This window comes from Aspergillus bombycis, assembly GCF_001792695.1.
Source record: "Aspergillus bombycis strain NRRL26010 chromosome Unknown contig00025, whole genome shotgun sequence".
Taxonomy (NCBI): domain Eukaryota; kingdom Fungi; phylum Ascomycota; class Eurotiomycetes; order Eurotiales; family Aspergillaceae; genus Aspergillus; species Aspergillus bombycis.
In genome coordinates this window covers 328138-349267 of record NW_019170027.1, presented here as the reverse complement: position 1 = coordinate 349267, position 21130 = coordinate 328138, and the positions used below count along the sequence as shown (strand labels likewise).

The window sequence follows — 21130 nt, the reverse complement described above, 5'->3', positions numbered from 1 at the left end:
ACGAAAGGATCTCCACTTTGCAACTCAAAGTCGTTACTTGGGCTGCAGGGGGTTGCGTGTGGTTGATCAGTACAATGCTTAAATGAGCAAGGTTACGACATTTTGTATAATGCAGCATTCGAGCTCATCTATATTATGCGTGCTACAATTATATCCTGTCCCTGCGATCCAATACTTTCCCGGCCCAGAGCTAATCCTCTCACCTACTCCGTTCGCCACTAGTGAAGTTCGGTGTCGCTCAGGCTGATCATCCCTAAATATTAAACCCTAAACTATGGACGCATTAGCTTTAGTTACAGTTTATTCTCTCGACAATCAACGTATTGGGATCCACTGTTGACACACAGGGTCCTCGCTTAGGACTGACTCCACTACTCCCACGTGGACAATCCAGACAGAAGTGCGAAATAGTTCGTATCCTTTCCCGTGCCAACTCTGGATATCTGGCAGGTGGAGACACTTTCATTGGATTATTTGATCGGGAAATACTACAGACATGGGAGTTGACCCCCAATATGTAAAATTGTTGCTGTAAATAGCCTTTAGATTTGGCGATTATATGAAGCTCGATTCGCTGTATCTTAGTAGGAATATGATTCCCGATCGCATTTCCTGAATCACTCAAAGCCTTTGAATTGAACCTCCTAGCAAATAGGACTACTGGTATATCAAATTTGCGATGTATCTGTAGTTCATCTGGTAGAGAGGTGATGACCAAAACATTACGGATTTCTCCACATAGGGGCTCTGGAAACCAGCATCAGGAATGTGATACAGATGCCTTATTGGTAGTTGGATCGAGGAAACTGTTCAGGCTTTCGTATTCAACTCGACGAATCGATGGTTTCCTTCCAAAGATGGCATAGCGTCTTTCCCTCTTTGAGATTTTAACATATTAATAATAGGGTTTAGACATTTTGCTACCCCTTTCACCGAGATTTGGAAATACTCTCTATTCAACACGTCCGATAAACTTTACTGCAAGGACTAGTAGACATCTAGCTCCATGGAAAACCATTTAACTCCGACGAACTGACCGGATTTAAACACTAGAAGTGGCCCTTAGTAGGAATATAGCCAAGCACACCAAGTATTAGGGTATAGTGGTACAAAATAATGCAAGGGAAGGACTTTAGAGGTGCGATGCTGAATGGACCTGGCCTGTTATTTGCTGGTGTTATTATACCTTTGCCACTTTCGGTTCAAGATCCTACTGTATAGGGGAACAAGTTACTAGATACATCATATGATATATATATTCACGTGGTTTTGAATACGTATTTTGTCCCTGGACTTTCGAACAAGATGTTCGAAAGAAGCCAATGGGAGACTACGAAGATTGCATTTCTAGACTTACAACCAGCACTACGTACTGAGGATACCTAGATTAGTATTTGTGTAGCAAGATCTTGGCTCTAACACGATCAGTCGGTGTATTCTACCCATCGAAAACCCACAGCTCCTATTATCCTTTCAAATGCCGTTGCTTGAGCTGATCCACAGCCTTCTGGCCAAGATCCCGAAAGCTCCCACCATTCATGAGCTGCAACACCGTCACATCGACGCCAAATGACTGTTTCCACCAATTACGTAGTTCGATTGCCACAAGAGAGTCGACACCAAAGTCGTGCAGCGACAACCCCAAATTCGTGGCCTCGTCGGCATGTCGCGTTGTATATATGGAAACTTGGCGAGCAATTTCTGTAGCTGCTCTTTCAGTACTAGACTGGTCTTGCAAAATTCCCGGGTTGTCATGGATAGCGGCAAGAAACGATTTAAGACCACCGTCTTCACGTTGGTCACCATCAGGAGTGGATGCATCTTTCTGGGTATGAACGCGATTCAAAGCAGTACGCGGATCTCGTTGCCACATGAATTGACTCTTTGCAATACCAATTTCGGACAGTAGACCGTGGAGCAGTTGGTGGGGGGATCGGAATCCCTCTAGTGGATTGAAGACTGACGAAGGGTCACTCGGTGGATGACTGCGGACAATGGCCAAATGGAAGCTGCTCAAGAGACTGCATTCTGAAATGGGGGCACTCATCTGTTGCACCATCGATCGATGGATAGATTCATTTCGACTGACGAAGCCAACCTCGTCCACTACACCCAAGTCCACCACCGAGGCGGCGAGTCCTTGACCCTGGCGAAACTGGGCAAAGGCATCAAGGAAGGTATTGGCAGCCGCGTAGTTGGCCTGGCCATAGTTTCCGAATGTTCCGGATAGAGAAGACGCCATGACGAAGAAATCCATGTCCATTGGTAGGGCCTCGTGCAGATTCCAGGTTCCATCAACTTTGGGCCTCAGAGCTGTATTCCATGTCTCCAAATCCATGTCCAAGACTCCAGTGTCCGCAAGCACCATGGCCAACTGAATGACCCCGGCAATTGGAGTTGTGACGCTTGAAATGACCCGTTGAACAGTTGCCATATGAGCGACGTCGCCTGCAAATGTCAGGACTTTGCATCCCATATCGGACAATTCGCGTACGAGTGCTTTATCCTCATCCCGTTTCCCTGCTGAGCGAGAGAGGAAAACAAGACGTTTGGCGCCTTGATAGACCATCCATCTTGCGATGGATGCACCGATGCCACGCATTCCACCTACCAACAGGTAGGCTCTGTCTCCTCGAAGTTCTAAGACCGGAACCCTAGTGGCCACGGGGAGGTCGGTAGAGGCGGAAAACTGCAAGACAAGTTTGCCGATATGTTGCCCCGTTTGCAGATATCGGAAGGCATCTTGAAGCTCATTGAGGGGAAATGTCTTGACCGGGCGGATAGGGTGTATAGTTCCCTGTTTGTAAAGATCGACTATGGTGGCTAGTTGTTCTTGAACCCATGCGGGTTCAAGCACAGCAAGCGTTGCAATGTCAGCTCCGATATATGATCGGTTGGCCAAAAACGGGCTCATCGACAATTTTCCACGACCGAGAAGATCTCGTTTACCGATTTCAACCATGGTTCCTCCCTCTGCAACACATTGCCAGGACGCATGTAACTGCTCGCCGGACAGTGAGTTAAGTACCACATCGACTCCGCGACCACAGGTCGCTTTCATGACTCCATCGAGGAAGCTGTTATCCCGTGAATAGAATATATTTCCTCTCTCCACACCCATTTTGTCCACCAAGAAACTAATCTTTTTCGGTGAGCCTACTGTCGCGTAGATCCTGGCGCCAACCGACTTTGCATAGTGGATAGCTGCGATACCAACTCCTCCTGCAGCACTATGAATGAGAGTGGTTTGGCCTTGTCGAAGGTTCGCCTTTTCTCGCAAGGTCCTGAGCACTGTCAGGTAAACGGTTGGCAGTGTACTCGCCTCCTCAAAGCTGCAGTCATCTGGGATCTGAATACAGAGATGACTAGACAGCTGTAGTACCGTTGTATAACTGGTACTCTCAACAGTGAGGGCCATTACTCGATCCCCAACAGCTACGTTCGTAACATTAGAGCCAACCGCTGTGACAATACCTGCACTGTCTGTGCCTGCCAACTCCTGGCCCTCATCAATGGGAACAACCCCCATGGCAAGAAGCAATTCTTTGAAGTTCATGCTGATTGACATGGTCTTGATTCTCACTTCATTGGCCCGTAACGGTTCCATTGGCTGAGATACCCAACGCAGCGTATTGAGTAATCCTGGTCGACCTATCTCCAAAGTAGCCTTCTGGCTCCGTCTGCTACTCTGAGCCAGAGCCGCAGGAACTGAGAGCCAATGCATGCGGCTGACATGAATGGCACCATTGACCCAAGCATATTCTCGGTCTGGGTCAAATTCAGATTCCCCGGTATTCTCAACTGCCCTTTGCTGTATGCGTTCTAACAGAAGGCAGATTGCCTCCGTGGACCCTGGACCAAAATTCTCCATTTCCAGAGTATAAAAGGAAATACCAAGTTCTGACCTCAGAGTTCGTGCCATACCCAGAACTTGGGAAAACCGTGGATCCTGTGGAAGAATTTGTGCTGCATGGGTTATCCACAAGAGTTGAGATGAGGAATGATGCTTAGAGACTTGCAGAAAGCCGTTGAGATTCTCCTCTGTGATATTGTCAAAAAATGGGGATTCGACGTCGAGCAAAAAGACAATATCCTGATCCGATGGTATATTGTCTCCCCAACTCAGCAAATCAACTTTGTATCCGTCCAAGCTAAGTCGTTGGTGTAAATCTTGAACTACTGGATGGGAAGAAGTTCCAATGTGAAGCAAAGTGACCGTCTTTTGACAGGGCGGCGGAGCAGGTGTTGCAACCAACATAGTGTTCAGCTGGTATGGGTGTTCCGCATCAAGAGCTGAGGCATCCACGCCGGTGAATCCGGCGGCACGTAGTCTGCAATTCCATTCCGCTGGGCTGATGTAGGGCTCGCTGGGACGTCCATCATCTTTGCCAAGCCACCAGCCAGGGAACAACCCGAAGATGAAGTTTGTCCATTTCGAAGCAGGACACAATTCTTGTAACAAGAGACGACCATCTGGCTTGAGCAACCTCTTAGTATGCTTTAGGGTCTCGGTCAGCTTGGGCGTTGCGTGTAGAATATTAGAGGCAATAACCAAGTCATAATGCGCCTCGGGGAAGCCCTGCTCGATAGGATCTTTGGAAATATCCAACACATCGTAGCAAATTCGAGGTCGGTTGTGGAATCTCTCTTGCGCATCGACAAAAAATCCTGACGATATATCGGTATACATATATTCGTGATAGGTATCCTCGCCAGACTCGGATCGCAAGAAGTCGAGTACTTTTGCAGTCAGTCCTCCGGTACCAGCGCCAATTTCCAGTATGTTCATTCGAGGCCGTAGATGACTCAAGAGCTTCAAAAAGTCTTTGTAATCATGCTTGTCTTGTAGGCAGTCGTAGTAACGGCCTAACAGGCCATCTCGCCGCATTAATTCCAGCGGGTTAGTCCTCCCCTTGAAAATATCGAACATGTGTCTATAGCAAAGGAACAAGATGCGAGATCCTGGCACCATTGTTCCTTCAGTGTGACTCGCGACTAGACTGTGAATCAGTTCTTTTCTGTCGCTGGCACCGAGGTTGAACAGATCTTTTGCATCGGGTACCAGAGGAGAGCCTTCCTTTTGCGCTTGAGAAAGTTGTTCAGACATCCAAATCCGATATAACTCGAGATGTGGTTGAGCTGTTGGAATGTCCTTGATATCGTGCATCAGGTCTATGATGCAAAGCAGAAATATTCGCTCAATTAGAGGATTTGCCAAAAGCAACTCAGCCTGCTGGGCAGGTTTGACAAGGGTTGTAGGATCCACAAAGTGGATATCCGGCTTCCACACGAGCTCGGCCGTTTCGGATTTCTCCTCCTGCTCGTCTTCCTCCTTTTCTGGCGTTGAAAGCTCAAGGCCTTTCATGAAGAACACAAGAGTATCCTTGACGACACCATGAGATTCGACTTTTTGCTTCTGGACAGTAGTATTCAGGTGGATATCGTGCTCACCCGCATTCCCTCCTATGTACATCTCCTCGATAAATGTAGGTAAGCGGCACTTTTCGAAGAAGCGTGGCTGACCTTGGTGCATGGCTACGAAGGCGGACTGTAGAATCAAGTCTGTCGTTGTTGGGTGCAATATATATGACGATCCGGGATGTCTGTTATCGTGGATGATGGCAGATGCAGTACTTTCACTGACGCTTGCCGTTATTTGCCTCAAACCAGTGAAATGAGGGCCATACCGCAGGCCAACCCTGGTAGTCGCTCGATAGAACCGCTTCGACTCTACTATTCTCGAAAAAGAGGTCACTTTGGGTGTTGGTCCAGGTGAGCTCTGGCCGCCTGCGACCAGTCCCACGCAATGCTGTGTCCACACCGAACCAGTATATGACATAACGGAAAATTCAAAGAATGGAGAGTTCAGAGAATCAGTAAGCCGATGGGGTTGAAGTCTAGTAATGATTTCGGTCGGTACACTGTCATCAAGCACCATCGCGGTCTTCAAGGAAACATCTCGCAGCGTAAAGTCCTTCAGATCCGTGATTTGCCAAATGGCATGGCCAACCATCGCAATGTATGCCGCAGCTGGAAAAACGATATCTGGGCCCACGCAGTGATCACGTAGCCAGGATACATCTCCAAGACGGAGGACATTTCGCCACACGGGTTCTAAATCGCTGCTTTCAATTGTCCGCACGCCGAGTAACTCATGGCGCGGGAACTTTTGGAACCGTGAGGACTTCATAGGTCGCGACTCTGACCACCAAGACTCTCCGTAGTGCCATGGATATAACGGCAGGTCATGCAAGGCTTTGGGCATGGTGGCTGGGAGAGGATATTTTATAGTCACCCCTCGAGACCAGAGCTCTCCAACGCAGGACAAAAATGTGATAACTGCGTCTGCGCCACGTGAGAGTACGGAAAGATATGGATTAGACGCATTATGTGCTCGGTAGATCTGTTTAATCGGGCCAGCCAGTGCTGAATGTGGTCCAATCTCTACATATAGGGCATCCTTCCCGATTTGTGACTGAAGAAGAGAGTTGAACCCTTGATAAAACCACACAGGGCTTTCCATGTTCAAACGCCAATAGCCGGATCCAAATTCCTCTGGTTCATGCAATTGTCGAGAGAAGACGGTAGAGTGAAATGGAACGTTTGGCTGCTTGATCGCTGGTTGATTGGCGATGAGACTGTCGTACAGGTGCCCTACGTCCTGCATATGATCTATAAGGGTTTAGCCATGCCCTTAAGGTAGACGAAGCGGCATACTAACGTGAATGATACGCTTTGTTTACTTTCAAGAGCCGTTGAAAGACGTCCGGACGGTCATTTTTAATACCTGAAAGGACTGATTCGATGGCATCCGCATCTCCCGACAAGGTGACGCTCCAGGGGCTATTTTCGCAGGCAATGACAACACCTGGCCGAAGCCACTGAACAACCTCATCATATCCGAGCCCCACAGCTGCCATGGCTCCTTCACGTGTCTGTTCCTTAGACGCGGCTCCTCGATAATATGCCAGAAGTACTGCATCGTGCATGCTGAGAGACCCTGCGGCATACGCGGCCGCAATTTCTCCACTGGAATGGCCGACCACAGCAGACGGAAAGATCCCCCACCGGGCTAGATGATTGCAGAGTGCAATTTGAAGGGCAGTACAAACGGCTGCGCCACCTCTGCCTCGGATAGGAGACTCCCTTCTGATGACATCAATAGTTGCTCCTCTATGCTCCATAAGGGGGGGTTATTTTGCTTTTGCAAAAGCTTGTCCATCTGCCTGACATCGTGAAGTAGTTCAGGATATGTTTCAAGCAGTTCCTTGCCCATCCCAGCCCACTGCGCACCCTGGCCAGTGAAAACAAATGCAATCTTCCTTTGAGGTTGACTCGTAAAAGGAGGTGAGGTGACAGCTTCATCGTGAGTCCCCTTGCTAATGCAAAAGCCACGGAGAGGAAGCTGCTCCCGCCGTTCTGCCAGTGTATATCCCAGATCAGTCAACCGATTTGGATGCTTGGTAGAGTACTCATGATAGTTCTTTTGCATTTCCTTCAATGAATCCGAATGCCCTGCTGATAACAAAAGAAGTTTGAAATCTGGTTCGCGTTCGCAGGGTGATTGGGTATCGGGTTCGGATAGACCAAATGAGGCAGCAGAGTCCAGGATAATCTAAGCTGTCAACTCGATCTGCGACAGGGAAACGAAGGCTGTGTGACTTACGTGGACATTGGTTCCGCCGATTCCATAACTATTGATGCTGATGCGCTCCTCTCGATCCTCTGGCCAAAGAATCGGCTCGGTTGGAACCGTTAGCCGGGCTTCGTCCCAGCGAACTGCCTATCTTAGCTACCATTATCTCATATACTGGTACATTCTGTACCTACTCCGAGGGCTTGGGGTATTGAACTTGATATTTGGTAAAATAGTCCGATGTTCCAACTCCACGATTGCTTTTAGAATGCTGCTGATGGCTGACGCCCCTTCCGAGTGTCCTAAATTTGGTTTGACCTTCGGTGTGTGCGAATAAGCATATGAGTGTAAGAACCATGAGTGCTTTATCGCTACATACAGCTCCAATGTATATTCCTCTGTCGCCAAAGACACGGGCTACTGCATCTGCCTCAATGGCATCGCCCATCGCTGTGCCTGTTCCATGGCACTCCACCATGGCTGTACGCGCGGGATCGACGCCTGCATTGCGATAGGCTGCATTGATAAGGGCTTCCTCTGCCTCGATGTTTGGCGCCGTGAGGGCAGTAGACTTGCCACCTGCGTTGGTACTAGTTCCTCGAATCACAGCTCGGATCGGGTTACCGTCGCGAATGGCTTCATCGAGACGCTTGATATAAAGGCAGTTTACACCGTCAGCGCGGACATAACCATTTGCGCTGGCATCAAAGGTTTTGGATGAAGCGTCGGGGGAGATTGCACCGCCATCTGCCATCAACATGGTAGTCTCGGGGGAGAGAATAATGTTGGCACCAGCCACGATAGCAGAGGTGCACTCGCCAAGCTGAATCGACTGACATGCAAGGTGAATGCCCAAACCACTTCCCGAGCACCCAACGCGAAGCGTCATACTGTTGCGAGTCAGCAACTGTCTCATGCACCAGTCGGAGACACGCACCTGGGCCCTCTTAGGTCGAACTCGTATGAGATGCGGTTCGCTTGCATAAGATCCATATAGCCAGTAATCACATTAAATCCTCTATTCTGGGGATCCTTAGCATGGAGCTACTCCATTCCTCAGCAAAACTCGCGGCGTAACATCCGATATTTTTGCCTCGCCAGCCGGTTTCAGCAGCACTCTCGAACGCTTCGCGGACAACTTCCAGTAACAGCCTTTGATGTGGGTCTAGGGTTTCAATCTCTTTTCGACCCATGGAGAATAAGGACGAGTCAAAGTTAGACAGGTCAACATCGTCGAGCCAATACCCCTGTGTCGAGGAAAGAGTGCCTGGCTTTCCATCGGCGTCGTAGAATCCATCAACATTGAATCGATTTGATGGAACGGTTCCTCGAGCATCCCGCTTGTTTAACAAAAATTCATACAAAGCGTCAGAGTCTCTAATGCCACCGGGTAGTCGCATGCCCATTCCGCAAATTGCAATGGGCGTTGCGCCTAGCCGTTCGGTGAGACGATCACAATCTGTCAAAATAGAAGGCATTGTATTCAATTACTGAGGACGTAAGTGTATTGAGCCTGTTGAGACAAAGGCACGACATCGTTCCAAGAAGACCTATGGTCATGTTTTTGAATGCTGCCGGCGATACGCAAAGCGATATTCATTGTGTTCAGTAATAGACAGGGATGCGAACCCTCGAGTCTGGGGCCAAAACCAGGCCCACTGTATCGGATCCTGCAGGATCAGTGACAGCAAGTAAGTGCGCCCTTTCCAATGTACGGAACAAAAGGACGAGGCTCCGATAGAATCGCACTAATGCACCCCGCCGATAGTGCTTCGTCATACGACAACTACCTATCTAAGCGAGAAGCATACTTGTTCCAGTGATGTAACGGAAGGATTTGATACACGAAGAGGAAGGGGGGAGTGGGGGTTGGAGACGACCAATACCGCGCTACATGTTATACTCCGTGGCTATCTAACATCCCCTATCTTTGCCCAGGAAGAGTGGCCAGTGAAAGCGAGCCATGTAACCCTCCTTCTCACAAGCAATACATACACACCTATGTAAGTGACGAAGTGTATTGCCCCGCGATACTGTGCCCTTAGTAAAATCAGTGGCGAGTGGCTGAGTGCGCGGCCCTTGGATAATTCCCTCAGCGTATTTGCTTAAACCCTCTCTGCAGTTCCCAGTACTCATGGATTAGCTTGAGGTCCAGATATGTGTTACCGGACTGTTACATATAGAGCTTGAGAGCAAAGTAATTGAGACGAAGATATATAGCATACGTATGAAACAAATGGAGCTATATATGTCTAAAGATTTGCGATAGGGGAAGGGGGCAATTGGCGGAGTCAGTTTGCTAGTCCCCGTAGAACCTCCACCATCATTTCAACCATTGCCGAAACATCTCTGGTTCTAGTAGGCATAATGTGATCACCCTCCCAAACAAGTAAATTTCCAGAGTCAGACGAGCAACATTGATAGAGCCATTCAGCTGATGACTGAATGAGGCAATCGTGCGTGCCATAGACGTGAACGGTAGGAGTTCGAAGAAGGGATTCAAGGGGCAATTCCCCTTCCATTTGAGGGGACTCTGCTGAGCCTAGCCAGACAAGGGGTGCTGGCCCTGCAACAAGTGTTCCAAAATGAAAGAAAGGAAGAGATGTAGACCCTCGGGATAAACCTGCTGTCTCCAAAGTAAACTCGCTGCGATCTTGGCACCTTGACTGAAACCTAGCAGTCCAACCCAAGGGCCCATTCCTCCAGCGCGATCATCATCATCCACTGCTTTCTGCAAGCTTTGGTGAATCCTTCCAATGACCATGTCGGCATCCGTAGGATCTTCGTAGATACGCCTCACACCTTGGCCTTTACCTGGTCCGACTCCGAGGTCAGGTGGAAGCCAGGATCGGAAGGGACCCCATTCAGTGAAGAAACCAGTTATGAGCGGACCCGGTGGTGCAAAGAAAGGACCGTCTGCATATACTAGTCTGGCATGGTTTGACAACTGAGTTTCGAGCACGCGGCACCCAATTCGGAAAATCCGAGAATTCGAGCCCCCACCATGGAGGCAGAGAATTCTGGGGCGAGACTGGGATGTCAGATCAAGTGTGTTGCAGTGTGTTGTCAATGGCAGGTCTGGCATCTTGGGGGACATTGAAGTTTCCGTTCGGCATAGTAAGGATCAGTGGACCATCCTCAGGCGAGATGGGCGCCATGAGGTTTATATGGAATTGGCAAGCCTCTCCCCCTCGCCCCACTTATTCATAAGCATACATACGTATCTAATTTCAAGGCCCATTACGAATATTTATCCCTGGTGGAAATTGGTAGAGATCATGTAGTTATGGGCCCGAAATGTAGAAATGGCGTTCATGCAACATTCAGATTGATATATCTGAAGGCTATTTAATGAAAGTAAAGAGATACAACCTGAATTCTCATTTCCATGATATCGATTTCTCCTACAATCCAGATGCCAGAGCTATAACGACCATGTAATATTTGTGCTCCGGGAGATTCCCTTCGGTCCAGTCAATAGCTTCATATCCAGCAGCTGTCAAGCTGCGCTTCCAGGCCTCGGGTGAGGTATAGACGTGGGTACGTCCATCTTCGAAAAGCCACCAGCCCTCATACAGACCAAAAGTAAGATCAAGTGCAGGCCATGCTTCTCGCATCTCAAGCACCATAAGGAAGCCATCTGGTCGCAGTGCCTGTCGAATGTTTCTTGTCGAGTCCTCCAAGCTTCGCGTGGCGTGGACGGCATTGCTGGCGACGATAATGTGCTGTTGCCCTGCTATCTCCTTGCTTGGTGGCTTTTCGATGTCTTGGATGGCAAATCTCATGAATGGGTATTTCTTTCCAAGTGTGCGACGCGCCTGTGCCACGAGCGAGGAGGATAGATCCGTGAAAGTGTATTCAACGGGAATGTTTAACGAGGCAAGAAGTGGTAACAATACGCTAGTTAGGCTTCCAGTTCCCGCTCCCAATTCAAGAACCTTCAAAGGAGTCTTCTCACTGTGAATGTGTTTAATCGCTTGGGTGATGACATCGCGAATTGTTTCGAATCCAATTCGGTTAAGCGGGTAGTTGTGATATACAGATTCACAGAGTTTACGGCCCTCGGGATTGCTCATCAGCACCCGATTGCCATCTGTGAGCCCCGATAATGCGCTGGCTAGCTGAATTCCAGCGTGATATGTCAATTGTGTAAAGTCGGCATGATCGGGGTATTTCTCAAGCAACTTAGGCAGCAGGTCTTTACTGCTTACGGTGGGAGTGGGTGTTTCCGTACGTGTGAGCCGCCCGGTTTCATCGACTCTGACAAGTTGCGCAGTTTTCTCAAGGAACTGGTAAATGTAGTTCACGAAGATCGTGTGTTGGGGCTTGAAAGGTATGCGGCCCAAGACAGCACCAGGCTTTGCGCTCCGTAGTGGACACCCGAGCTCCTCAAAACATTCCACGACAAGTGCGGTGCACATCTGATTAGTATCTGGAACGACATCGCTTTCGAAATTACCTAGGCTGTGTTCAAGGATCATCTGGTCGCCACGAGCCTTTACGGCAGAGAAAGACTCCAAGATGTCCGACGCCCTCCACAACAAGTCCACGGGGATGAATGAACTTGAGGCACTGGACTCAGATGGGGTACTCAGATACGGGTCTGAAGCCTGTGAAAAGGAAGAGAGGTCGACAGGGAAGTGTTCCGTTGATTCATCATTGTTAACAGTCTCCTGCTGCGGTATATCCCCACAGATGGGAAGGCATCCTACCAGGTCACGTATTGTAGTGGCTTCAAGTATTGCGGCTACGTCTGGCGCGCAGGAAAAGACGGTCTTAATTTCACTTTGTAGTTCGAGTCCAAGCAGGGAGTCGACACCAAAGTCAACGAGGTTTGCATCTAGGCCAATTTCGGCCACCTCCACGCCGACTATGTTGGCGACGAGCTCGGTCATCTCGGCGAGTAGATCCCGCGCCGGTGTCTCCTGACTCTTTGTCTTTGGGGATGCTGTCTTTGGAGCTTCATTCACGGCCACAACACTCGGGGCGGGCATAGAAATGGGTTGCAGAATTGTGGGTGAAACCAAGTTGATATTCCCAGTTAGCAGATTTGGTGTCATGCGTTGCAAGGCCCGGACGAAAGAGGCCCTGGGTGTTCGGGTGAATCTCACTCCCAGCAAGACCTGAACCAAGTCTCCACTGACAGGGTCAAACACAAAGCTATCAGTTGTATAATCACCTGTATTTTTCTCCTTGAGATGGCGCGCCAGAACATCACATTGGTCAGGTAGTGGCCGGTTTGCCCAGCTGGGAGAAACCATATAGGTCTCGATCTCTGCTCCTAAGAAAATGTCATCTCGGCTGTGATCACTCATGCAATTGACCCAAATCCCGCCAACCTGGCTGATATGCTCGCCTCGAAGTTGGTCAAACCAGGCACCATTTTTCGGCGTCTTAGAAAAGCGACCTGCACTTTCGTTACCCCGACCGACCAGCCAGCGCAGACTGTGGTACTGCTCTCCAAAGTCAACGATGTCGTTAAACGCCCGGTAGATACTACGTCCTTGTAATATTTCCACGTCATCGTCACTTGGTCGAGCGTTCAGAACAGCCAAGCACCTTTCATGATCCACCATCCGACTGAGCCGTCGGAATTCCGCCTGGTATGCAACGTCCTTGGGGTCTCGCATTTGCAGGCGGCCGGTAGTGTGGACAACGCGAGGCGCACCCTGCGATGAACCAACAATTTTCCAGTCCCAAAATCCATTCTCTCGATCTTCGAATTCGATAGTCAGGATACGTGAAGAATCCAGACAGATTGGCGCGTGGTTGGTCGCGTCATGTAGCGTGGCGGCAATTCCTTTGGTAGCCCAGTCCGGGTGCAGACTGAATAGCGCACCGATAGCCAAATCAGCCTGCAACATGCCTGAACAGATTCCAGCAGTTTGCGCCACAATATGACTGGATATTAATGATTGGTATTCTTTGGATGTCGTGATGATATTGAAACAAGGCTGCCTCTTGCCATGGACGTGCGGGTCCTTATATCCGGTAAACAGCCACTTGCTGTTCGGAACAAATGTAGGATCCAAAGCTGGTGTAGCCCTCTCTGCCCGGACAGATTCCTTAATTTTTTCAATAAGTTCAACTGGAGATCTGAGTTCCACCCAATGCTTTTCTCTTTCAAACTGGTATGGAGGCAAAACGATGGTAGCGTATCCAGCTGTTTGAATGGCGTTGTGTGGCCAGAACGATAAGGACAGCCCCTCTTTCCATAGAGATACTGTTGCGTCGGCGAGATTGTTGAAAGCATCAGGATCATCGATATTTAAAGCTTGGAAATGGCAAGACGTTCGTTGAGAGGCGTCCAACGCTCGCTGAGCCATGACAGTGATTGTAGAGCTAGAGCCTGCTTCTAACCAAACACAGCCGGGGTGGCCCTGCGCAATGCGTTGCACAGCATGGTGAAAGAAGACTGGTTGTCTCATCTGGTCAGCCACATACTCGGGCCCTAGAAGCTCGGCGGATGATCTTGTCTCCGTCGTTCGCTCAAGAGGAATCTTTGGCTTCTGGAAAGCAAGACTTTCTCCCACCACTTTCAGGCCCGAGGCAATTGAGTCGACAAGACTTGAGTGAAATGCGTTGGTCACTCGCAATGTCTTACTTCGAATAGTAGGAGATGTTCGGGACAGAATATCAGTCACTATACTAATGACCTCTTGAGAACCTGCCAATGTGAAACTTCGAGGACCGTTGTAGCAAGCAATGCTTGCCGGATGGGAGCCAGCGTACACCTGGTTGGCCTCAGACAACAGTGCCTGCACAGCAGTTTCTTCCGCTTCAACCGCAATCATAGCACCAGGGTCAGATCCCCACGAGTCCCGGACCAACTGTGCTCTTCCAACCACCAGCCTCACAGTATCTTGCAGAGAAAGGACGCCTGATATACACATGGCAGTAATTTCCCCGAAGCTGTGGCCAACAATAGCAGCGACTCGCTTCGACAGCCCAGATTGCAACCATGACATTGCGCAGGAATATTGCATTGCAAAAAGCATTGTTTGCAAGTGTTGCTGATCTTTCACTGCGTCATGGGAGAAAATATCAGGGAAGATACTTTGTGCCCCTAGTGACTGAACTGCGCGGTCGCATTCGTCCAGATGATATCGTAGGATCTTTGTACGATCGTATAGGTTACGATCTAGTCCAATGGCTCTTGATACCTGGCCACCAAAACACAGAATAACCTGCCGCTCGGGGTGGCAGGCAGTAATCATCGTATCCGCCTCTGGCCCAGGAGACAGCGCCAAGATTTGCGATAGAGACATCTTCAAGTCATCAGGAGAACCGCATTTGAATGAGAATCTGTAAGGCAGTAGACGACTGGATTGCCGGTTGATGTTGAATGAAAGGTCAACCAGGCTAACACCAGTGTGAATGGCAAGGTAATTGAGAAGCCGTGCGCAATTGGCCTTGACTGTGTTTATCGTGCGCCCGGAAATGCAGAAGGGAACATTCAATAACTCTCCTGAAATACTCTGGCCACGTTCGGGCTGGGACAGTGGGGACTCGGCGACAACCATTGCCACATTGCATCCACTGGCGCCGTAGTTATTGATCAAAGCTGCCTTGCGTGTAGCTCGCCAGGGCTGTTGAGTCGTCGCAATCTGCATCGTGGTGGTCGGTGGTATAAGATGATTCAGCCTCGAATGACTTGCCTGAGGTGGGATATATCCGCTTTGCATCGTCGTCAACACTTTTATAAGCGCCACTAAACCAGAGGCGCCCTCTGTGTGGCCTATATGGCCTTTTGCAGACCCGACATACACTGGCTCAGGCCTTTGAGGCCCTTCCAGGGCTTGGCGAACGCTTTCCCATTCAGCAGGATCTCCCACTGGCGTACCTGTCCCGTGGCATTCCACGACTGATATATCTGCTGGATCCACCTGGGATTTCTTCATAACAGAATTAAACAGGTTATATAAAGAAGGTGAATTGGGAACGAAAATGGGGGTGTGGTTCTCATTCTGATAAACAGCTGAGTTAGCAATGCATCCAAGTATCTGATTGCCATCTGCCAAGGCATCAGATAGTCGTTTCAAAAAGACAAAGCCCACCGCCTCTCCTCGGCAGTACCCATCGGCACGGTCGTCAAATGGTTTGCATTGCCCTGAGGGACTGAGAAAGCCGGCAGCAGCTAAATCTTGGAAGGCAAGGGGATCAGTAATGACGTTGACCCCGCCGGCGAGGGCAGCGTTGCAGTCACCAGCCAAAATGGCCCGGCAGGCTGTATGAATGGCAACAGCAGAGGAGGAGCACGCGGTATCGAGTGTCATTGCTGGGCCTGTCCAGCCAAAATGATGGGCTATCTTGCCGGCAATGAGACTGCGCATAGTTCCCGTGATAGAAAAGGCATTAGCACGATGGGATCTAACGTGATTTTGGTAGTCATCCAATGTTAATCCCAAATATACGCCAACATGATTCTCATCAACCTCATCCCGATCCCTTTCTGCAGCGGGGTTTTCGTCACGACAATAGTAGCCAGAGCTTTCAACAGCTTGGTACGCAGCCTGCAAGGAGAGCCTTTGCGCTGGATCCATGTTGGCGGCTTCTCGCGGACTTTTTTTGAAGAACTGGTGGTCAAAGTGGTCGACATTTCGCATCCAGTTAGCATACCATTTGTAGGATGGATCCCAGTCACCCTCACGCCAAAGTGTATGGAATTTGACGCGATCGGATCCAACAAGCTCGTGTTGGGAGGCACCAGTTTGGATCATGCGCGAGAACTCGTCTACATCATCTGCCCCAGCTGTTTTGATGGACATGCCCACTATAGCAATCGTACTTCTGGTCGAGAGTGAGGGCTCAACGTGTTGGTACTGGTTGCCTCCAATCTCGTGTTCAGCCTTTTGCAACCTTGCTGCTGGGGCTTGCGTCGTGGACGTGTTTTGGACATGCTCTCTTTGTTGCGTTGGGGTGTGGGAGGCAGGTAGAGCAAAGGTAGGAGACGCAGGTGTAGTTGGCACTGGGGTAACAGCAGCAGGGGTAGAGGCATCAGAAGGTGTTGATGTATTGATACCATTTGGAAGACCATCGTGTTGGCCCAAGCGCGAGACATGGCAGAATCTTCCACCCAGGGATGTTGTCAAAGATTGAGGGACACACCGGTCAGGGCCGAAGGCGACGACCCCTTGAGACGAGTTCTTATGAGACAGAGGCAGCGATGCAAAGGTTCCATACCAATTACACTCTGCAACCAGTGTGCTCTGCACAGCTAGCTCGTGCAGACTACCCTTGTCAAGTGGAATCCCATGACCGTCGTTAGTATAGGTACGAAGAGCGAGGTTTGAGATATCCCCTAGGTGTAAAGTAGGCGTAACTTGGCAAATTTCACAAATTGCCCGGGCGATGTCTCTGTTCTCACTACTCGGAGAGTGAATGGGCCCTTGGATGTTCGACTCCGCGACTGTCAGACCCGCTCCCTGAAATTGACGGAGAAGACTGGACCGAATCCATTGGGCAGTTGTGGTGACGGTCACTCGTCTTTCATCCAGCCAAACCGAAATGTATGCTTGCGGGTATACTAGGCTGATGGCCCGTTTCATCTGCTCACTTTGCTCGGGATTACGCCACGCTGCCACATAAGATTTCGCCTTCCCGTGGCGAGCGTCCAACGCGTCCGTCGCTGCCCCGATCATCATTGCTAAGCGAATTGAAACGGAGCCATAACGTTCAAACTCGGAACGAGTGCGACTGCTGGCAACTGCATATGCGGTCAATTGCCCTGCACATAGACCAATGGCCTCGGAATCACACATTTCGCTTTCTTGAAGATGAGCAATAAACTCTTGGAGTGGATCATCACATCCTGGGTTCTTCTCTTCAACAAAACGCCAATACTCAATCAAGCCAATCATCACCACAATAGGTAGCAGAAGGATATTTCCCAGTGGAGGTGAACTTTCGTCCGCATTGAATCCTTCTCGAAGCCAACGGTGGAAGTGGTCCAGCACCTGCCGGCCTTGGAACGAGCCATTGACGGATGGTAGTTTCTTGACTAAAAGGTCCCAGTAGTCGGGAAGCTCGGCAACTGTAGCAAGCATCCACTCCGCGCCTGGATTCTGGTCGAAATAGCATTTGAGATCCCTAATCGAGGTCAAGTTATGCAAAGGCGTCAGTGTGCCGAAAAGAAATGAAGTGCCCTCCATGGCTGCTGTGGGTTCAAAGTTAAGCGGAAGTCTGGATAGCAAATACAAGGTGTCACTCAGAAAGCATCATGATAAAAGGAAAAGGTTAAGCGCACCTTAACGTCCTCAGATGTCATCTTCTCTTGTATACATCTCTGGCCGACTAGAAAAGCAGGTGGGTCTGCCATCATACGTAAGCCGATGCCACAAATCCTTCGTCATGTAACTATCTGCCCCGCCGCTAAAATGAAATCGCCCCCAGCGCCATCGTCTAAAATCCTTCCGGTGTTTCTGGTTTTAACGTACCTTTGCTCTCAGACGGTGGGGTAAGACTCGAGGGTTACACCTTGCCACTAGATGCGTCGACAGTCCTTTCGGCAAGCGTCGTCGTGCCGATGAACGTCAGCGGGATCAACAATCCATCTACAGCTCGGCGCCACTAGGAGCCCTTACCTGCGCAAGAGGTAATACGAACGAGTGGCAGGTATCGGCTGATTGAATCAATCACCGGCCGAAGGTTTTAGCCGGTGATTATTCGGTCATGATATGACTTTGATGGCGTTTGCCGTGCCCGGGTACAAGTATATCTCACCGTCCATTCATCCACAACATTACCCGCTGCAGTGCACATTCACATCCAGTGAACTGGGCAGCCTCGCGCACGAAGATCGATAAATCATGGCAATTGCTGTGACAACAGGGACGGGTCCCGATGGTATCGCAGCTCCCGGAAGTTCAGGACTCACGGTTCTCGTCATTGGCTGTGGGTTTGGCGGGATGGCAGCGGCCATAGAATGCTATCAAAAAGGTCATAAAGTTGTGGTATTCGAGAAGAACCCGGAAATCGGGGGACTTGGTGGGCTACTACAAGTGATGATACGTTGCCAATGTATATCTAATAGGTCGCAGGGGATACTCTAGGAATTTCGCAAAATGGCACTCTCCCAATCTATAAATGGGACAATGGAAAGGTCCAACAGAAAGCCGCTGAAATATGTTGCAACTACACCACCCACAAGATTCATACCAGCCAGGGAGAAGTGCTCTTGAGTCACCCGATGAAGGGCTATTCCGCGGGATCGGGGTACACTGGGCGACGGGGCGATCTGCTGCTCTGCATGTTTGAATATTTTCAAAAGCTCGGGATTGAGTTACATCTGAACGCCAATGTGAAGGACTTTTTTGAGACCGACGACTCAGCCGGGGTGGTCGTTAACGGCCAGCGGTGGGAGGCAGACGCTGTGATCTGTGCAGATGGGGTTCATTCCGCCGGGCGTCATTTTGTGCTGGGGAAGGAAGACCTTCCCCGGCCTAGTGGGTATGCCATCTATCGCGCCTGGTTTGTTCCAGAGCCGTCGCTGCGGGAAAACCCAGCAACATCCTGGATCCCACTTCTCGGTGATGAGGACACGGTCATGAACTTCATTGGTGCCAACGTGCACACTCTCATTGCAACGGTCAAGCGCAATACGGGCATTACGTGGGTTCTCACACATCCCGACGAGTGCGATATCGAAGAGTCATGGACCCACCCTGCCAAGCTGGAGGATGCTCTCCAGGTGGTCGAAGGTTGGGATCCAAGAATAGCGGAGGTTTACAAAATCACGCCCCCCGATCAGTTGTTCGACCACAAAATCATTTACCGAGATCCTCTTCCCACCTGGGTCTCCTCCAAGGGCCGTGTAATTCTGATCGGAGATGCCGCGCATTCATATGTCCCCACATCTGCCCAGGGAGCAACCCAAGCTGTGGAAGATGCGGCCACGATAGCAATTGTGTTGGAGCTCGCTGGTAAGTCGCAGGTGCCACTCGCTTTGCATACTATGGAGAAAATGAGGTAAGCCACATCTGCACGCCTACGCACTGGAAACGCTAAAGATGGAATGTAGATATGAGCGGTGCCGGATTGGGCAGTTGATGGGTCTAGAAACTCGCGATATGTGGGTCAAAACCGATTGGGATGCCGTGAGGAAAGACCCGCAGCTTCTGGCTCAACCTCGCCCGAACTGGTTGCTCAACCATGACCCCCAAACCTACGCATACGAAGAGTTTGAAACCGCAGCCAATTCGGTTCTTACTGGATGCGCGTATACGCCAAGGAACATACCGTGCGAAGGTTCCAACCACCGTGCAACGGACTTTGAGGACGAGAAATGGGCTACTGAGCCCAAGGAAAGCTCAGAGATTGGCGTCAAGCTGTAAATAATAGCCGGGTAAAAGCAATAGTATCCTTTATTCGACAATGCCCAGCCATCGCTGCATTCGATCATAGACATAGAAACTCGTCGCCACCATGGGAGCCATTTTCACGTAGCCAATTGTCAGGCCCACATAGAAACCCCTGACTCCTCTTTCCAAAATTACGCGCTGAGCGGTCTCTAAAAGTCCTAATCGGCTCCCAACCACACTTCCGACTTGCATTCGTCGCCGAAGGATATCAATGGGATAAGCAACCGTTTGAGCAACAATGCCCGCAATTGCTCCGCAACATAGCTGCGCAGCTGCAGTCAGTCGAGTTGACGATCCCTTTTCAAGAGTATAAGGTGCAAAGAAAGGCGAGCGCAGCCGGTCTCTCATTAAATCATGGGTTACGAATGATGTGCCCGCATAGGGAAGTATGCCGAGCATAGTCGGACCAATTCCTTGATAAAGATTTACTAAGCTACCTTTACCGCCGCTCTCAAAGTAGATCTTCCGACAAGTCCTGAACCAAGAGGAATTGGCGTTCTGTTCTGTTTCAAACGCAAGACGGATACGGATCAGCTCAAGAGGATATGTGAAGATGGTCGCAATGGCACCCGCCATACTCCCGCAGAAGAATCGATGAAATGGGGTGTCGGTCTGGGGTGATCCGATGATTGCACGCTGCAGTTGTTCGTACGCGAGAAAGTTGATGCCAGCATACGGGAAAACGCGGATCAGGCTGGCGGCGTGACCTTTGAAGAGCGCAGATATCCCATGCGACGTGCGAATGTGACTGACAGCCTCGATTAACCCATTCCACCGGGTGGAATACCGCAAGAAATGCGGATTCGCCGTTTGAAATAAAATCTTGATTCTCTCCATTGGAGCCACAATAGTCTTGGCCTAGAGATATCCTGCTTCAGTAATCGACTGCGGCTAGTGAGAACAGACGACTCACTGCGCAGCCTGCAACACCTCCCGCTACTCCATTTCGCCAATCAAAATTCCGGGTTCGCTGGCATTTGCTGGACTCTAACCCATGATTCTCACCGTGACTGTGTTTCATCTCATTGGATGCATCGTTTACGAGCAAACTCGCAGCCCCAGTGTCACCCATTCCGGCAGAAGAAGCAGTTGATCATAGGGGGGATTGCGGGCCAGGGTTGGAAAGTCGAGACCA

The 21130-nt window shown here is 50.0% G+C and overlaps 5 protein-coding genes across 5 annotated transcripts; 1 reads left to right on the top strand and 4 right to left on the bottom strand.

Moving 5' to 3' along the window:
* Window positions 1-1465: 1465 nt before the first annotated feature.
* Window positions 1466-9236, bottom strand: ABOM_004009 (type I polyketide synthase; the record flags this gene model as incomplete). Its single annotated transcript, XM_022531139.1, has 9 exons — window positions 1466-6672; window positions 6722-7029; window positions 7113-7615; window positions 7667-7779; window positions 7831-7954; window positions 8016-8526; window positions 8574-8613; window positions 8685-9068; window positions 9128-9236. 9 exons carry the CDS (start codon window positions 9234-9236, stop codon window positions 1466-1468), a joined length of 7299 nt encoding a protein of 2432 aa, XP_022390888.1.
* Window positions 9237-10178: 942 nt separating this feature from the next.
* On the bottom strand, window positions 10179-10721 carry ABOM_004008 (citrinin biosynthesis oxidoreductase CtnB; the record flags this gene model as incomplete). The annotated part of the gene is made up of 1 exon (XM_022531138.1): window positions 10179-10721. One exon carries the CDS (start codon window positions 10719-10721, stop codon window positions 10179-10181), a length of 543 nt encoding a protein of 180 aa, XP_022390964.1.
* A 319-nt stretch (window positions 10722-11040) lies between these two features.
* ABOM_004007 (polyketide synthase) lies at window positions 11041-17787 on the bottom strand (the record flags this gene model as incomplete). Its single annotated transcript, XM_022531137.1, has 1 exon — window positions 11041-17787. The coding sequence occupies one exon, from the start codon at window positions 17785-17787 to the stop codon at window positions 11041-11043; it is 6747 nt and encodes a 2248-aa protein (XP_022390857.1).
* Window positions 17788-18444: 657 nt separating this feature from the next.
* ABOM_004006 (MAK1-like monooxygenase) lies at window positions 18445-19968 on the top strand (the record flags this gene model as incomplete). Its single annotated transcript, XM_022531136.1, has 3 exons — window positions 18445-18622; window positions 18676-19603; window positions 19656-19968. The coding sequence occupies 3 exons, from the start codon at window positions 18445-18447 to the stop codon at window positions 19966-19968; spliced, it is 1419 nt and encodes a 472-aa protein (XP_022390858.1).
* Window positions 19969-19998: 30 nt separating this feature from the next.
* On the bottom strand, window positions 19999-21067 carry ABOM_004005 (mitochondrial carrier protein Leu5; the record flags this gene model as incomplete). Its single annotated transcript, XM_022531135.1, has 2 exons — window positions 19999-20853; window positions 20909-21067. The coding sequence occupies 2 exons, from the start codon at window positions 21065-21067 to the stop codon at window positions 19999-20001; spliced, it is 1014 nt and encodes a 337-aa protein (XP_022390859.1).
* Window positions 21068-21130: the final 63 nt, after the last annotated feature.